At 42.8% G+C, this 19408-nt stretch overlaps 2 protein-coding genes across 2 annotated transcripts in view; one reads left to right on the forward strand and one right to left on the reverse strand.

The window, feature by feature from the left end:
* The window catches only part of LOC306930557 (homeobox protein Nkx-2.5-like), a gene marked incomplete at its 5' end in the record, with an annotated part of 401119 nt that overhangs the window by 349525 nt on the left and 32186 nt on the right, over positions 1-19408 (reverse strand). The window lies entirely within an intron of this gene.
* On the forward strand, positions 654-16906 carry slc25a28 (solute carrier family 25 member 28). The gene is made up of 4 exons (XM_079511574.1): positions 654-1320; positions 10539-10767; positions 12447-12503; positions 13841-16906. Exons 1-4 carry the CDS (start codon positions 868-870, stop codon positions 14437-14439), a joined length of 1338 nt encoding a protein of 445 aa, XP_079367700.1. The 5' UTR covers positions 654-867; the 3' UTR covers positions 14440-16906.

Genomic DNA, 19408 nt, shown 5'->3' on the forward strand with positions numbered 1-19408 from the left:
AAAGTACGGGTCAATACTGCTAAGAGGATAAAACCAGAAAAAGCACTAAAGACTTGTTTACATCAGGGTCCTCCATTTTCAATTCATCAGAACATTTAAAAGACATACACTTATATATACATATAGCCTAGGCTATGCAAAAAAAAAGGATATCATCATATACACGGTTAGAAAATAAGGGAAAATATTAAATTCAAAAGATGTAGGCTACAGTATAGTCAAGTAGGCCTATAGGGGTTTCGAATTGCAGCCGCCCGTAAGTGCTCTTTGAGAGCGGTTTTGAAGGAGTCTAGGGATTCACATTTCTTAAAGGCTTGTTGGCAGGGCGTTACAACTTACACATGTTAGTGGCATAGGAGCTAAATGAGTTTAACTCCTTGTTTGAGCCGATTCTGGTTTGAACGTGACTGCTGGCTTGTAGATAGGCCTATTTTCTTTTCGGCAAGTGACACCGCACTGCAATGGAATATGTTTAACTTTTTTTATTATTATTATTATTATTATTATTATTATTATTATTATTATTATTATTATTATTATTATTATTATTATTATTATTATTATTATTATTATTATTATTATTATCTTAGTAGTAGTTGTGGGCGTGGAGCGGAGACGGAAACGACCTGTGTGCTTGTGTGGATATTTCCGGAAGCAGTGGCAGTGGGCGGGCTTTACTACCGGGCGGATATCCGCACTGCTATGCTCGCCTCGGGAATGGCGAGACGTCGTGTGCGTGTGGAGATGGCAGCAGCAGCAGAGCCGTGAAGGAGAGGATGTTGATGAAACTTATGAATAATAATAACTCACAACAACCAGAACCAAAGAGACTTGAAGCCGTCCTCATCCTCGCCCTGCAGGCTCTGAATGGAAGCGGACGCCTTCGTGAGGCGGCGTCGGGGAACGATGACTGAGGAGGCACCGGTGCCACCACCGGGCTCCTCGCCGCCACCGGTCGCCGGTGCCTCCGCCGGGGCAGAAGCTCGATGGCTCCTCGGGGGAGGAGGAGGAATAGGACGAGGACTGTGGGGGATCTCTGAAAGTAGCCGGACTAGTATGTCATTCATTTCGCCGCCGCCACCTCCTCTTCGGCTCGGAGGAGGAGAGCTGCAGAAAGTTCATTTTAGTTGCGTTGCGGTTCCGAACCTGCTGGGAGGAGAGGGGGACCTCCACCACCGGGACTGTGGTGGTGGTGGTGGAGATGACGAGCCGGACTATGAGGGTCTCCCCGTGGGAGCGTCCACCAGCACGCACATGCTGGCCGGGGCCGTGGCGGGGATCATGGAGCACTGCCTCATGTTCCCCATCGACTGTGTCAAGGTATAGCCGAGCGGCATCGATGCTAGTATAGCGGTGTGGCTAACGGGGCTAAAGTGATGGTGTGGTTCTGTCTAAACTGTGTGCAGTCGGTGTGTTAGCATCATGGTCTGAACTCTTGTTAGCTTAGCGCTTCAACTAGCCTGCCGTGCTAAAGTAAACACAGTGCAGCAGCGGCAGGGCTGTCCCCGTGCGAGCGACCAGACCAGGGCAAGGTCAGTCAGTGTCATGAGTGGACCCCAATGGACCGACCGTGAAGTGACAATTTAAAAGGAACCCGGTCCCTGGCTAATATGACAAATATGCCTTAAAAGATTATACTTGCCCTCTATAACTAAAATTAAAAACACTCATAAATAGAGAATCTTTCACTCAATAGGAACTGCTCCTGTCACAAGTTGATGATGTCTGTGTGGTCCAGCCCTATGGAATATATGGAATGCACATGCTAATACAAAGTATTTAAAATATTGCTTTGATGCTCATATTATCCTTAGGAAGCATAAAGTTGTTTTTATTAGCATATGCACTCCATACATTCCATAGGGCTAGACCACATGGACATTATGACATCATCAACTTGCGACAGGAGCAGCTCCTATTGAGTGAAAGATTCTCTATTTATGACATACAATATTGAAGGTGTTTTTTATTTTAGTTGTAGAGGGCAAGTTAAGGCACATTTGTCTTATTAGCCAGGGATCATTTTAAGGGCATTTAAGACACCTGTTGCTGTTATACATCAAAGTTCATTAATGCAATGGTTACATTTGTACCCAGTTTAGTCACCCATAAGGGTAAAATGTTGTACCCAAGGTTATACCCAGTGACTCGCCCATATACACATGACAGTTATTAAATGATGGTACTAAAGCAGGCATAATATCACGATGAATGAATTAAATAATTTGATGATATAGAAATGAAACTACCAAAGCAAATGTCATCACTTGTTGCATGTCAACACAGCACCAGTCATTGCGTGTGAAGTCAGACTTTCAACAGGTTCATTTAACTGAAATTAAATATGTAGGGTTTTTTTTCTCAACTTTAACCTTTGGTTCATTCAGACTTAATTACAATGGATTATTTCTTACTTTGTAGATCAGTGTTTCTCAAAGATTTTCATTCATATCATGCCAAGGGTGGCCCCGCCCCTCATATTGATACATATTAGTCTTAATTTAACTAATTTAAATGGAACCAAATGGACCCTTATGCGGTGAGTTAACAGACCCCTAAAATGTCAATTTGGTTCCCAACTATCAAACATTTGACCGTGAAGAACCCCCTCAAGGACCCCACTTTTTGATCCACCACACTGGCACACACATGTGCCTCAACACAGACCATTATGTGTTTTTTATTTGGCGATTCCAAACACCTGCCATCATTGGTGAGCGATGGAGAATGACCCCCGCTCCTCCTCCTCACTACGAAAGAAAACAGGCCTGTCTTTTTTTTCCTGATAAGTCAACCCATTGTTTATTAAAAATAAGTTTAAAAAAGTTTGGTGACGGACTGTCTCAGGAGGAGGCATGCGAGTTATGCTCACATGCAAGTCATGCCGGCTGAAAAGTGGCCAGCTTTAACAAATGTATCCCTGTTGGGTGGGAGGTGCCCTCGTTGGAAACGGGCCTTATATGTGCGATCACTGGCACTGATAATGTAGCATGGTTGAGGATAGTGTTGCGTTGTTTGGGCTTGTTCAATTATGTAAAGTCCAATGAAAGACAGAGGTTTAATGGAACCTAGCACTGGCATATTTAATGATTACAAAATGGGACCATGTGACATCCCTTCATGATATGAATATGAACAGCAAATGAACATGAATAAAAGCAGATACGACCTGTTATATTGCGAATCTATCGAGATTCACTCCATATCAGTCCGTTGGTAGGGCGCCCCTCGAAGCACAGGTCAGCACTCGGATGTCTGTCCTGGAGAGCTCTGACGTGTCTCTACTTTTTCAGACACTATATATAAATTAGCCTGTTTGTGACCTTGATAGGCACAGCCGGTGTGCAGTGTGCACACTCTTTTAAGTAATGGTTGTTGCTCCAAAGGTCTACCAGCCCCACGTTGTTGAATTTAATTAAACCAAAAGCAGGCAGTGCTGTATTGCCTCAGTCAGTATGTCTGTTTCAGTGGTAATGAATAATGCCATTATAAAGGCAGGGTGGTCAGCTGCCTGTGTCATGCTGAAAAGCTATTCTGGTGAGCTTCATCAAGCTTCATCGATGTCTCCGTCGTTTGTTGTCTAATGTCTTCCGCTCCTCTGTTTCAGCCAGTCTGAGTTCATTTTGTGGTTGTTTTAGGTTGTATCATTCATTCACTAATATAGGCATCGCATTCAGGTGAATGTCTACTAGATTGTAAAAGCTAACCAATTTTGGGTCAGATAATTATTAGGGAGATGTTTGGGAGTAGAAGAAAAATCTAATACAAAAAAAGAAAAATCAAGGAAGGAGTTGTACCCACATGGCAGTGACTTTGGTCAGAAAATAGGTAGACTACAGTTATAACAGAATATGATGAACTGTCAGGAGAGATCAGATAACCCCACTAAGATCATTTATTTTATAGTCTCACGTCAACTTACATTTTATAGTATTCCGATCTGAGTGTGAGTGTCTATTGGGTGGGACATCCGTTGTATTTACTAAAAGCTGTCTTTTCAACCTGTCACGAAACTGTTTTCATGACCTGGAAATGTAAACAGACATGCTGCACAGCATCAACAAGGATATAACTTCCTGTACTTCTGCTTTGACACTTTCAGTAGCAGTTCTTTCTTGTCCAGCATACTACAATGCTAGAGAGACAGGGTTTCACCCCTGTGTTACTGAACAATCACACTGTAGCAATGATTACTATCAAAAATATAGAGCTTTTTAAGACTTAATGAACAAAATAAATGGAGAAAACATTTACACCCTCCCTTTTAAGATACATTTTATTTAATCATCGCCTCATTTAGGTTGTAGGCCAAGATTTACATTACGTAGCAGGTATAAGCAACAGAAATGGAATTTCCAATAGTTGAATAAAGTTCAACTGGGGGTGCGGGGGGGGGGCAAAGGTTGTGTGCGGCCAATTGCATTGCTTTTCTGAGAACAGTGATATTTATTTACATTTTGCATTCAGTGCAAAGGTCCTTGCTGAGTGGGGGGTGCTCAGGATATCGTCTGTTGGCTGGAAACCTCATATGTCCAAAACGGTTACTTTTCAGGAGTCGACTCCAAAAACGGCAAAAGTAGCAGATCTTCAAGCTCAAACCGCATTGCTTCGCTCCACATTTCTAGTTTGTAGATCTGCTACTTTGTGTGATGCTCTAGTAGTCTAGTATGATCAAGTAGAGTAGAGCATTGATGCTCTAGTAGTCTAGTATGATCAAGTAGAGTAGAGCATTGTGTGATGCTCTAGTAGTCTAGTATGATCAAGTAGAGTAGAGCATTGTGTGATGCTCTAGTAGTCTAGTATGATCAAGTAGAGTAGAGCATTGTGTGATGCTCTAGTAGTCTAGTATGATCAAGTAGATTAGAGCATTGATTTACAAAAAAAACACAGTTAGGATATGGAGATGAGAGGTTTCTGCCCGACAGCAACAGTATGTAAACAACGCCCCTCTTACAGCATACCTAGAGTAAAGGTGGCCTTACACTAGCCGATAATCGGGCATTTTTTGACGGTCAGGGGTTGCCCGGCCGCTCAAAGCGCGATCGGGATCGGCCCGATCAACATCAAGAATGTTTGATATTTGCTCTGCCCCGCTCCGATTATCCTGTAGTGTGTGGTGCTATCAGATTTCAGATTGAAAAAAATCGGCTAGTGTAAGGCCACCTTAAGACTCACCCAGAAAATAATGTCTTCTAAATCCTAACTGTTTTCTGAAAAACCTATGTCTATGTCAGTGGTGTATTTGGCTGCGGACCCCCATCTGAAAATGTGATGTTCCAGGGACCCCCCCCCCCCCCCCCAGAAGCAAATATTTGAGTTAAAAACGTTTGCTCTGAAAGAATATATATTCAAAGATTTGCACCACATTTTCACGATTTTTCAAAAAGCAGATCTACGACTACAAGCTCGTAGCGCAGCACTCGGTGCCGCGCTATGAGCTTGTAGATCTGCTATTTTTCAATAGCTAAAGTATAACGTAATGCTTAACTCTTTGAGAGTTTCAAGGATTTCTATATAGTTTGTAGACTTCTCTATGGCAGAATGGCGTTTTTGAATGATTTATTGAAAATTCTCTGTTGTGAATGTGTGACAACGAAAGACCTTCAGAGAAAGCTTGACTTGTCTGCTTCCAGGAAAAAAATGAACTGAGTTGATAAAATGTTTAGTTCTTGTGTTGGAAGCCATTTAAAAGAGCCTGCATTTACACTGTTTCTGTTTCTAGGACAACCAAAAAAAGTTATGCCCGGTTGAAGTTTTATTTTCTAAATAACTTTTTTTCTGCTGGGCATACATAGCCATGCAATATCTCATTTTAAAGGGTGAGTTGTCTAGTTCAATTAAAATAAAATAAAAAGTTTCTCACATGTACCACTGTAGATATTTTGCCATCTATAAATAGCATGGTCAGTCATGATCAATCTGACCTATCCAGCTAAAAGTCCCCATAGCTCTGAAATTGGAACATCATATAAACTCAATTCTTTTTTGGGGTAAAATTAGACATTCTAACGCACATTTTGATATATACCATGTTTACATAGTCTTACCAGTACCTTGTCTATTCATGCATGTATCTCAAAAACCTGTTATGAAGAAACACAGTTTTGATAAAAAACACATCCAAGGACATTGTTTTGATATGACTTGGTGCCCATGATATGTATCAAAATATAGACTTGAATGTATACTGTATTATAAAAAAGAAATTGAGTTATTACCATCTACCGTTACAGAGTAAATCACAGTTGAAACTTGCTTAGTCATATACAATAAACCTCACAATAGTGAACAAAATAGTCATGACAGGTCTAACTCATTGTAAAAGCGTCTTTTATTTTTTACGACTACTAACATAATAAAATGATAAATATTACAGAAAATAAATAGGCCTACATACAAAACAGTTACTCCTCCCCTAGCTCTGATCCATAGCTCTAAATGCGCATTTAGAGCTATGGATCAGAGCTACTCCTCCCAAATGTCCCCAAACCCAGTCCTTGACGGTGTGTGTGTGTGAGTTAACCTGACTCCGCCATATGGGGCAGCAGAGTGTACACTGTGTTCCCCCCTCCTGCTCCCATCTGGGAACTCTCAGGCAGACTTGATGCCCGGCCACAAAACGGCCTGGCCAATCAGCAGCAGCTTCTAGCAACTTCTAGCAGCAGCTTCTAGCTTCTACTAGCTGCTGCTGATTGGCCAGGCCGTTTTGTGAGCAACTTCGCTTCTAGCTGCTGCTGATTGGCCAGGCCGTTTTGTGGCCGGGCATCAAGTCTGCCTGAGAGTTCCCAGATGGGAGCAGGAGGGGGGAACCCAGTGTACTCTCTGCTGCCCCATCTGGCGGAGTCAGGTTATGTGTGAGTAGGCTAAATAAAAAAAACACCCAAAAATTGCCCCCCCTGAAATGAATGAATGAATGAATCCGGTTCAGTGTCGGAGAACGCCATCGCAGTCTTGACTCTTCATCCTCCTCCTCCTCCTCCTCATCTGATGCCAGTTCTAAATATATAAAAAGAAATAAACATTTTAGCTGTAGTCAGTGCACGCTACTATTACATGGCGTTTTACCCGGCTGCTGGCGATCAATGATTTTATTGTGCAGTGTCTTTGTGGGCCGAGTCGTGGCATGACAAATACAAATAGATGCTTGTATAAGTAGTATCACGATAAAATAATATGGCAACGTTAGAATGAAACACCAATGAGTGATCGGTGGTAATGTAGCTAGCTGCCCAGGGTATATCCAGCACCATTGCGTCGCAATCATCCAGCAACATTGGTACTGGCTATTGCCCGGGCTTGTGGCCCGGCCAATAGCCAGTACCATTTGTGCAGTGTTTGTTAGCAACTACTACTAGCCAACAGCCAGTGGAATGTGGTGACGTGATGGTGCTGGATATACGCTGGGCAGCTACATTACACGCGATCACTCATTGGTGGTGTCATTCTAACGTCGCCATATTATTTTATCGTGATACTAATTATACAAACATCTATTTGTATGCCACGATGCCACGATTCGGCCCACAAAGACACAGTACAATACATTCATTTGATCAGATGTTTTTGTTAGCTACGTCGATCACCTATAGTACCGACCCTTGTTATATATTCTCCGACTATGCATGTCACGATGACTAAACCAGTTAGATCTATCCATATATGGTTCTACCACATCTATCTGATATCAGCACTAGGTCGGCTCGGGCCAAATATAGGGATCGTCTTACTAGACATGTCATATTAGGGCATTTTCGAATACAATAAAATTACCTTTTAGCGAAGGCATCAGCCTTGGTGGTAACTCCGGTGGGGAGAAGAAAAAACATTGCACACGTGTAATCCGCGAGGGTGGATGTTGCAGCCCGGCCAACGGTCTGGGACTGGAGAATGCCACTGGACACGGATGGATCATTTTTCAGATTGTTTTTTTTGCGGCGACTGCAAACCTGGCTGAAAAACTCTTCCTCCAGTGCCCACCTCGGAGGAGTCAACCAACCCCCCTGTTCACTGGGGGCTGGGCGTCAGTTTCCAATAGGAAAGCATACACGTGTGTCACGTGACACGGGAATTCTGGGAAATGTAGTTGATATTTATGCTCAATACTATATACAGAGGTGCGGACCGAATTAATATATTGGTATTAATAAAAAAAGAGAACTACGGAAAATCACGTACAGGGCAGAAAAGACTAATGCAAAACTCCACGTGTTTTCCAGTAGTAATCTGTCTAAGGGTTAAACAGAAACTTTACATAAGTACAGCCTCATTCATACCTCATTACAAGCCATTTTACAAGCTCACAGCGCGTCGCAAGCTTGTGGATGGGCTATTTTCCGCATAAGCAGGTAGAGAGGTTAATAATTCTTCTCAAACAAAATTCAACGGCCTTGTTTACTTACTACAGGGCTGTTAATTGGACAATGATAACAACGGATTTCAAACTTTGCCCTTGTAGTTACAAAATAGTACAATCTTTAACCTACACACACCCCGTAAAAGTCACATTGCACAACATTTTTTGGCATTGCACTCCCTGGGTCTGTCTATGCAAGATGAGTTTGGGACAGCCATTGAGGAAGTGGTTGATTGTACTTCATTGTAGCAGGGCTTGTTGGTTTAGGCTATATTGAATCATTGTAGTGATGTATGAGTCTACACTTTGACGATGGAGAGGGCCACGATATTTCCACACTCACTCCAGAGGGCCACGTTGCATATTACTGTCGTAGCAAAAATAGCCGATCTACAAGCTCAAAACGCGTCGCACCGTGATGCATTTTGAGCTTGTAGATCAGCTATTTTTTAATTGAATTGAAATATTTGAATGAATTTGATATTCTTTTATTGAAAAAAAGCCTTTTTATTTAATTTCAAATTAATTTAGTTACAGTTATGTTAACTTTATGAACTAAATTCAAACACATTGGACATACAAAAGTGGGTCATGTTTGCATGTTTGGAATTGTAACAGCTGAAATCAATAATATATCAGTATTCTGATATTAACCTGAGGGCCGCATTAAGTGAAGGTGGGGGCCGCCAGTTGCCCATGTATGGTCTACACAGTAGATATCGTCTGGGATGTTGGATGTCATATCTTTATGGCATAAATCTTATCTTATCTTATCTTTTCCTGGTTACAGTAAAGTGATTAATTGAGTCATATTCTGAACTTTATTGGAAAAGTTGCCTAATTTGCCTTTCCCCATTTTAGTTATATGTATTACTGATGATTATTTATCAAAGATCTTTAAGTATTCTTTTTAGTGAAAAGCACCAATAGTCATCCCTACAATCTCATCTTGATATCATCAATGTTTAGGTAATTGGTCCATAATGCCCATACAAGCATTTTCCCATTAGCTAAATGTGAAATAATTTAAATAAATGGATGTAAAAAAAATAATAAAAAAAAACCCTCGTCAGTCAAGCTGCTTAAAACTTCAGCCCTCGTCCTGAAATGTGAAGTGATGCGAAGAATACAGACTCCAATGTTTGTACTTACTGCGCACAGCATTCCACAGCTGTTGATTAGTGATTTGAGCCCCCCCCCCCCCCACACACACACACACACACACACACACACACACACACACACACACACACTCTCTCTCTCTCTCTGCCTCTGTCTCTCTCTCTCTCTGCACTGCAGGCAGTGTCCAGTCAGGCGGAAGTCCAATGTTTCAAGTTATGCAGCTAGTGTCTCTAACCTAACCCCCGGGGGGGGGGGGGGCTGGCCACTTAAACCCTATTTTACAAAAAAATCTTCACAGCTTGTCATGTTTTGTCTATAATGTACTTGTATGTAATGTACCATTTCCGCCTAAATGCATAACTTAACCCATTCTGGACGGGAACTCGTTTTGGTGTTTTAACTAAGCATTATGTTATACTTTAGCTATTGAAAAATAGCAGATCTACAAGCTCATACTCTAGAGCTTGTAGATCCGCTATTTTTTTTAAATCGTGAAAATGTGGCACAAATCTTTGAATATATATTCTTTCAGAAGACTATTTATTTTGACATCAGGCCTAAATGGGTTTGAATACTACTAGCATGTCATGCATGCCGACTAGGCTACAGTATGTGAATCTCATACTGCAGGACTGAGTGAGTACGCATTCATACAATGTCTGGGTAAAAGACATTGATTGACAGGGCTTTGCCTTAAGGTCAGCAGGAAAAGAGGCTTACAGGAAGTCAGCTTATGTCCCTCTTTGACCTTGGATATCGTTAACTTGTGCTTCCTTCTATTCAGACCCACTCACACGATGCAGGACAACCAAGTTCCTGGGATTTGACCAATTTACTCAGACTCAAGCCTTTGCTACGCTTTTCCTTGCCACAATCGACGATATAACTGACCCATGGGCCCAGACCCATGACTGTTAGTTAGCCGCCCTAGTGCATGCTAGTTGCCTTAACCTTGTTCAGTCGACCTGCTGTTAATGTGACTCTACAGCCCTCAGTGGGTGGTGAAAGAGAGAGAGGGAGCATAACGGTAACTTTGTGATCATGTCTGCTTTCCTTCTCGCAGACGCGCATGCAGAGCCTCCAGCCCGACCCCGCGGCCCGCTACAGGAACGTGATGGACGCTCTTCGGCGAATCGTGACCACCGAGGGCGTCTTGCGGCCAATCAGAGGGCTGAATGCGACGGCCATAGGGGCGGGACCGGCCCACGCCCTCTATTTCGCCTGCTACGAGAAACTCAAAAAGACTCTAAGCGATGCCATACACCCAGGGGCTAACAGTCATTTAGCTAATGGTACCATAAAGCATACATGTATTGTATACCATCTACACACACACACACGTGTGTGTGAAAAGTGTCACGCAGTGCTACAGCAGTTGTGCAGGTGTCTGAACCGCGTCCCCATTTTTCCTACCCGATTTCGCACCAGTGAGGGGTGGTAGCCTGGGATGGGCTGGGGGCCGCCAGGGGCATTCAGTACAAATGACCAGTTTGCTAACAACTTATACTACTACTTTGGTGTTGAAAGTTTGAATTCATCTAACTATAAACGTTCACGACAGCAGACAGCCTGTTAAAGTAGGGCTAATCCTTACATATACTAAAGTATACTAAATTGATTATATATGTAAAATAATAATGTTTATATTGTTTATATGTGAAATAATAGTCTTTCCATTAGTACATTTTACTCTCCCTCCCACCCCTCACTGGTGCGAAATCGGGTAGGAAAAACGGGGACGTGTCTGAGCCATGAGGTCACCGTTAGCCAGCCAGGGAGTTGATAACGGGGCCTGAGGTGACCCCCCCCCCCCCCTACCCCCCAGTGCCAGCTCTCTCTCTGGCTGAGTCAGCCTAATCCAAATATAGACCAGAGACACTGCCTGCCTGACCAGTATTTAGAAGCCTTGGCAGGCCATCCGAGGTGAATAAAGCCTCTCGTAGCTTGTGTTACAGGTTTAATCTCCTGGGGAAGTACCTGTGATGTCAACTATTGAACTGTTGAACTGTATTGAACTGTTGGACAAAATTCTGATTTTGAGAATTTAGAAAAATAAGCACGCAAAAGTCTGTAGTTTTACCGTAGCCAGAACACGTGAAGCCCATTCTACCAAAGATTCTTCTTGGAAAATGTCATGCTCTGTCTGACTGTCTACATTTACCTACCTTCCTGTGTTGTCCCTACTCTCTCTCTCTCTCTCTTCCCTCTTTTCCAGTTTAGTAGGAGTCTTGGTAAGTTCTCTTTCTCACCTGTCTGTCACCTGGCATCTTTCTGTTCGTCCTTTCTTTCATGGGTTTTGGTTCTTAATCCCCAAGAAGCAATGAGCCGCTTTCTCCACTAGGTGTCTCTCTGTGATCAGGTTTAGAGTCTCTGATCAGTTTCTACCAGTCCGTTTTGGCCAAATATATCAATGTTGGATTCCCTGCGGATCCAGAGAACTGCACTTTTATCAACCTGATTTGCAGTCCTAGCAGTGCAGTCTTCTGCTCTGCAGAAAGCCGCACCTCAAGTATTTGCACTTTATTTATGCTGTGATGGGGGGGCGGGGGGTCACGTTGAAGGGATACTGCAAATTTTAACCTAAATCACCTTGTTCTAACTACAGTGGCAGAAACTACCCTGTCGAGTCTTCTGTGTAAATGTCCGTGCGATACATCAAATGCGTCACTTCTGTCTATTGCGGAGTTAAGCTAAATACACTTAATACATATGGCAGTTTGCCACACAGGCACACACTATATGTATAGCCTACGTGTGTCCACACACTCCCATTATGTTCAGATGTGTCTGTCTTTAAATCAGAACAATCATTTTTAGGTTCAAAATCTTCAATTCTTAAAGTATCCCTTTAAGAATTGAAGCTTCCTCTTTGAGTCCTTGTGTTATTGAAAGGTGTCCCAGTGGGGAATTCCAGGACATGGTTCTTGTAGTAATTTTGCCTGTGGTGTCCTCTTGCGGTGTTGTGTTCCAGGAGCTGCAGGGTGTGTGGCCACGCTGCTTCACGATGCAGCTATGAACCCTTCTGAAGGTAAAGAAGACATTTCTTCTTACACATACATTGATTTCTTATAAAAATGAATGACGGACAGGAGGAAGAAACGAAAGGAATGAGTAAAACCAAGTTCATATTCAGGCAGGGACGTGCAGAGAGGCAGGGGCTGACATCCCATAAGAGGGCACTTTTAGACAAAAATAGCTGATCTACAAGCTCTCAACGTGTCGCAGTTAAATAGTTAACCGATGGTAAGTTGACTAATACTGCATTCACATGGAATCAGGCAAGTGGTAGATGGAAAAACGACAACCTGCTGGACGGCACGGAACGGTAAAAAACATTGATGCTGTTACCGTCTCCGGTTCTGGCTGCCGTGCCTTCCTCTAACGTTTACCGTCCTGCTCCCGTCCACAAAAATGACATGCCGTCTACCGCTTGCCTGATAACATGTGAATGCAGTATTAGAGACTAAACTACATTGAATCCATTGGAAGACATTTTCTTTTTTCCTCAATGGGTACCGTTTTGGCACAAAACCGTGTGTGTGTGCGCGTGTGCGCACATTCCTTCCTCCACAAGTTGAAAGTTGCAACAGAAAATGCATAAAGTTGCAGTTGCCATGCTCTCTGCATTGAATGGCCTTGAGCCTGCGGTCTAGTAGTTCCTCTGCCACTTGTAGGCCACCTGTCCAAGGGTGTCAGTAGAAGGACACCAAGCCAGTGGTGGAAATAGTAGCGTACTCACATTTTTTACTAAAGTAAAGGTATCAATCCTGCAATGTAGAAATACTGTTACAAGTAAAAGCCCGGAATTCGAAATGTACTTGAGTAAAAGTATATTGTTCGAAAACGTATTATGTATTAAGTTTTCAAAATGTATAAAAATCTTTTGAAAATGGCAGATCTACAATCGATTATTATGGGGCTGAAGTGATTAAATGTTTTGTAATAAAAATCTAAATGTACAAAGTAACTAAAACAAAAGATAAAAAAATAAGTTTTCAAATAAGTCTAGTGGAGTACAATATTTGCCTCGGAGATGTAGTGGAGTCGAAGACAAAGTATTGGACATTGGAAATACTCAAGTAAGGTACAAATACCTCAAGTGTCCAACATGTACTTAGTTACTTTCCACTACTAGCGGCTTCAGCTGTAGGACTGACTGTACTGTTAGAACGATACACTGCAACTCTGTCTTTTTGTTCCTCTGCCATTTATTTTTTTGCATGAATGTTTGGTCTGCTTTCTTATTAACTTTCCCACCTTTTTTCTCTCTTAAACATCCAATCGCCCCCCCCCCCTGCTCCACGTGCCCCATCCATCCATCCGTCCAATGACCCCAAACACACACACAACGGGTGCACGGCGAAGTGGTGAAGCAGCGCATGCAGATGTACAACTCTCCGTACCGCGGCGTGCTGGAGTGCGTGCGCGCCGTGTGGGCGGCGGAGGGTGCTGCCGCCTTCTACCGCAGCTACACCACGCAGCTCACCATGAACGTGCCGTTCCAGGCGCTCCACTTCATGACCTATGAGTACCTCCAGGAGCTGCTCAACCCGCGCCGGCAGTACAACCCCTCGTCGCACATGGTGTCGGGGGCGCTGGCCGGGGCCATCGCGGCCGCCGCCACCACCCCGCTGGACGTTTGCAAGACCCTGCTGAACACCCAGGAGTCCCTGACAATCCGGTCGTCATCGTCGTCGTCCCACCCTGGGCCCCAGGGACAGGGCCCGGGGGGGGGGCACAAAAACAACAACAGACAGATCACAGGCCTGGCCCACGCCTTCCGGACCGTGTACAGGCTGGGCGGCCTGCAGGGCTTCCTGAAGGGAGTCCAGGCCAGGGTCATCTACCAGATGCCCTCCACGGCCATCAGCTGGTCGGTGTACGAGTTCTTCAAGTACGGCATCACCAAGCACCAGCACGAGAAGAGGAGAGCGCAGCAGCAGCACCGGGAGGCCGAAATGTAAAGGCACGGTGCATGCCTGCCGCCGTCTTCTTCTCCGTCTCAACCACCACCAGTCTGCTCTCTTTTAGAGAGGAAATGAAGTCAACTGCTTGGACTCAGAGAATCAACCACTTTCAGCTGTCTTCACGCCTATCACACAAAGCCAATAAAGAAGGAGATCACCCTCCCCCTCCCCCCATGCTGTTTAGTCACCTACATTCCTGCTGTGCTGTTTTAAAGAATGGGAGTGCTTTAAATGGTGTGTTTCTTGTGTCTAAAGCAGATACTTTATAGGCAGTATTATAATGAGATAATGTGACAATCCTATCATATTTGACAGTTCTGTTCCTCAAAGCTCAGGTTATGAATGAAATTATGAGAAAGCCACACTAGTTGGGACTTGGAGAGGCAGCCAGCAGGGGGCAGTGATGTGGCTTTGTCAACTTTGCCTGCAGTCCTGTGGGTTTTCACCTAACTGGCTGTTCTAGGATCAGATTCATGAAAGCATAACATGGCCTTTTTTCTAATAGGATATCTCCCTATGAATGGGTGGGTCTCCTCGTTTTGGTCAGTATGAGAGCACCCCAAGAGTATGTGTACTACTAACTAATCATAATCAAGGTCCTTCCGTGATCTCTTCTCCATCATCAAGCCATAATTGTCTGTTTAAAACCCATTTTGACCTGGGAACGATAATACAAATGCCTTCTAAATCCTGACAGTTTTCTGAAAAACCCTATGTTTCTATGTCAGTGGTTCTCAAACTATTTAATGTCAAGGACCCCTAGAATTATATGTATTTGGCCGCCGACCTCCATCTTAAAATGTGTTGTTCCAGGGACCCATCAGAAGCAAACTATTTTTCAAAAATAGCAGACCTAGAAGCTCGTAGCGCTATGAGCTTGTAGATCTGCTATTTTTCAATAGCGAAAGCATAACATAATGCTTGAAACACCAAAAGGGGTTCCCACCCCAAAATGGGTTCAGGCCAGGTTGTTCTCACATGACATACTTGTATAGGAGACGATAATCATTTTCTCCTCTGCAGTGACTTTAGAGATGGTTTTTTTTTGGGGGGGGGGGGGGGGCTTCAAAGATCTGTTTCCTAGAATGGCATTTTGAACATAAACATCTCAATCTTGACATCTGTGCATGTGTTGCTAAATTCACTGACGCACTCGAATCCATCCTGTAATTGTTAAATCCAATATTTAACGTCTCATGTTTCAGAGTGACCGAATAGATACATGCAGCATTTTATCGTGTACATTCCGATGAATTAACTTTACTTATCAGTCAGGGGTCCTTTTCAGAGTTAACACATTTTAGTACTTGCCATGCATCAAATCTTCCATAACATTGTAACCCGTCAATAATAACTTATCATTATGCACATTAGACCAGTGGTTTTCAACCAGTGGTCCGGGGACCACCAGTGGTCCTTGAGGGGCTTCCAGGTGGTCCCCACTCCCAGCTAAATGATGGAGAGTTGGTAACCAAATGGACCCTTATTAGATCTTCAGAGCGTAAAATGAAACCAAATGGTCCATTTGGTTTAATTTTACTCGCTCAAGAGTTAAATTATTGTTAAACGTCTGCATTCATTAATTTACAAGAGGTCACACAATTAGGGAATGTAGAATAATTGTTATTTTGATCAACGTTTCCCTGTTGTCTCTCTTATGTTACCACATCAATACAGCATGGAATTGTGGACAAAATCTTAAATGACGACAACAAATATTCAGTCTTGGGGTCTGAGAGGCTAAACCGCATCAAATGGTGGTCCGTGGCTCAAAAGCAGAATAAACAATAGACCTTTTTTGGTATGAAAAGGGTTGAAAACCACTACGGCTGTCAGGGTAGGGAGAGACATGAGCAAGAGCTGTGATTCTTATTGATTTGTGTGTGATTGTCCCCACTCAGCCCAACACTGCACTGTCTCTGTTCAATAAAGTCTGAGCTGTAGGCCGCCTCCTGCTCATTATGCTGGAAAGTCTTGCCTGTCATTGTGACTATGCTGCTTCACCAACGTGTCCTTTTGGAGGACATTCTTGTGAGTTATTTGAACCACGTCACGTAACCCATTGAGACCTGAGGCCGAAGATCTGAAAAATGTAAAGTCTATTATTTGGCCCGCCGACCCCCATCTCAAAATATTTATTTTCCAGGGAATGGGTCTCCCGGAAGCAAAGATTTGAGTTAAAAATGTTTACTTCATATGGTATTCAAAGACATTTTTCATGTTTAAAAAAAAAACTCGATGCTTTGAGAGCTTGTACACTGGCTATTTTTGATCGAATGTGACAACGGTGTACGGTATACATTTTGAAGCATATTATAGGCCTGTAGGCTACTTTTTGAGAATTGTCACCTTGGGACGCCACGGTAAATGATAATTTTAGCTGTCAGCAATGTAGTTAATATTTCCATTCATACGGCATGGTTATGACATGTCATGCCTACTGTGACATTCAAAATATTTAATCCTGCAGCTTGAGTGAATGTGACATTTGACTTAAGGGTTCTGTGAAATGTTATTAAGAACAGTATAATGCTTTAATAAATACTGTAGTGTACGTAGGCTGCTTTTTCTTCAAGTGGGTGCCGCAGAATACTTTGATAATATTTGACTTTGTAAAACAGACCTGAGTTGCACTGTACTTGCTGCGTTCTTTTTCAGTCTACACCAAATCTCTCTTAGATCTACAAGCTCACAACGTGTCCCATTGTGACACATTGGAAACTTGTAGATCGCCTATTTTTGCCAAATGTTTCCCCTCAGAATAGGGATGCTGGGGGTTAAACGTTAAGAAATGTAGGCCTACAAGAATTATAGACACTCGTATTTGGGAGAGAAAGTTGCAGAGTAGGGTATGCATTTCCATTGTCCATATCCATATAGATATTCGAATTTTGGGCCAATTTAGGTGACATAGGCTTAATATGTGTTAGGGTATGGGCCATAATGGTGGAGTGTCTGTGGCAGATGACTTGCTGGTGGTCAGTGTCAGCTGTTTTTGTCCATTGGCAGTGGTGGAAAGTATACTTTAGTTCAATTCCCAGGTATTTAATTTTTTTTCCGAAAAGGCAAATAGTGTGCTTTTCACTACAATTAATTAGATGAGTCTTCGACCATTTATATGTACATTCATTAACCAATTAACTGTTACATGATTATTACACTGTAGGTTAAGCTGTCTAGCAGCAAAGTCATTCTAATCATCCCCACCTTTACAAACTGCAACATTAAACTGATGAACAAACACATGAATGCATTAGTACGAAATCTTACGTTTGGTAGTGTAAGTGCAGTATGTACAGTACCCTATTGGCCTGAATATAGGCCGATAGGGCCGATATATGAATATATTTCCAATGGAAATATTGCATATATGACAGAAATATCCTAAAAAACAGGGTCGTATTATAATCGGGGACTATTGTGGACTTTTCCACAAATGAGTCTTGAAAAATCACACCCGTGTGAACTGAGTGGTGTAAGGTCTTATATAGACTGATCAGCTGTGGTCTGACGTAATGAAATCACACCCGTGTGAACTGAGTGGTGTAAGGTCTTATATAGACTGATCAGCTGTGGTCTGACGTAATGAAATCACACCCGTGTGAACTGGGTGACCATAGCAACCATGCTCATTTTTTGGTACGAACAGACAGACAGACAGACAAGTAAACTAACAAAGCCAGTTGTAGGAGTGGTTTACACCACTCAAAAATGGGGGTCGTCTTCATAATCAGAGTCGTCTTATATTCGGTATACAATACGATATATGTTGATACCATCACTTGCACTTTAACACAAGCACATTTTAAAATGCAAGTAATTTTAGTTATTTTCCACCATCTTGCACCAATATGCATTGGCAAGCACCGGACCTTGTAACACCCAGGCATACTGTATCTTGGGTGATGACAATAGCTATATTAACTGTATATTATATATAACTAAAAATACATTGCATGGATGCACCTGGGACGTATCCTCAGTGATGTATCCCAAGGTCATCAGGGTCTCACCAGGCCCAGGGACTGTGCGTTGCACCAGAGTCCCAGCACCAGACAGTTCATTCAGGAGTGGTATATATATAATATATAATATAACTGTAACTGCAGCCAGCCAGTGGTGTTGTTGAGCAGCATGCACCGCTCGGTTCACATGGGTGTGATTTTCAAGTATATAGAGGGATGTCATTGAAGTCACAACGGGAACAAATACTGTACTTAGACTGGGAGATTCACTAGTGCATCATGGGTATTTTACCCAAACATTCAGATGGACTGTGAGAAGATATGACCATGCATTTTGTTGTTAAATGGTCTGACTCTACAGGCTCGCAATGCAACACGTTTTTTCAGCAAACATATTTAGTGCAGAGGGGGGGGAATGGAGAGGACTCCAGTATGTGTGTTTCAGTGGCTAAAGTGGCTACTGATGGATGTGAATGAAACTAGACAGTACACTGTAGTATGTAGATCAAATCCGTACTGTACATCTCAGGATTAGAGTGCTGATGGTGTGGTGTCTCTCGGCACTCAAACTGTTTTCATGATCGAGACGGTTTGTTTGCTTTCTTAACAAGTATCGGCAAGCTTGAACTATAGAACAACTGACACCACTGGGCTCACCTAGGCAGGTTCAGCAGTTCAGGAGCCACAATACACAATCAAGAAGATTGAAAATAGTTCTACATGGATTATGAAGCTAATACAGAATGAAATGGAGCAATGATTAAATAAAAACATTTCCAGATTAGCATGGCATCAGCAAGTCTTAACTTGAGCTCGCCTAAACTGACACTATACTGCATCTGTTTCACGCATGATGACAGTTCACCTCATTGAAGTATTACGAACCGATGACAATAAAGTCAAAAGGAGAAATGTATTAGTTTATAAAGCACTGTGCTTTTAACCGGCCCACGATGTCCTCAGGCAAACCTTTTCACATCACAGAGACTGTAATTAAAACA

Source organism: Electrona antarctica (assembly GCF_951216825.1).
Source record: "Electrona antarctica genome assembly, chromosome: 10".
NCBI classification, from domain to species: Eukaryota; Metazoa; Chordata; class Actinopteri; order Myctophiformes; family Myctophidae; genus Electrona; species Electrona antarctica.

Coding starts and splice junctions, on each gene's coding strand:
- slc25a28 (XM_079511574.1), top strand. CDS start 868: ATGGAAGCGGACGCCTTCGTGAGGCGGCGTCGGGGAACGATGACTGAG. Junction 1,321..10,538: donor TCCCCATCGACTGTGTCAAG/GTATAGCCGAGC, acceptor TCCTTCTCGCAG/ACGCGCATGCAGAGCCTCCA. Junction 12,504..13,840: donor AGCTATGAACCCTTCTGAAG/GTAAAGAAGACA, acceptor TGCACGGCGAAG/TGGTGAAGCAGCGCATGCAG.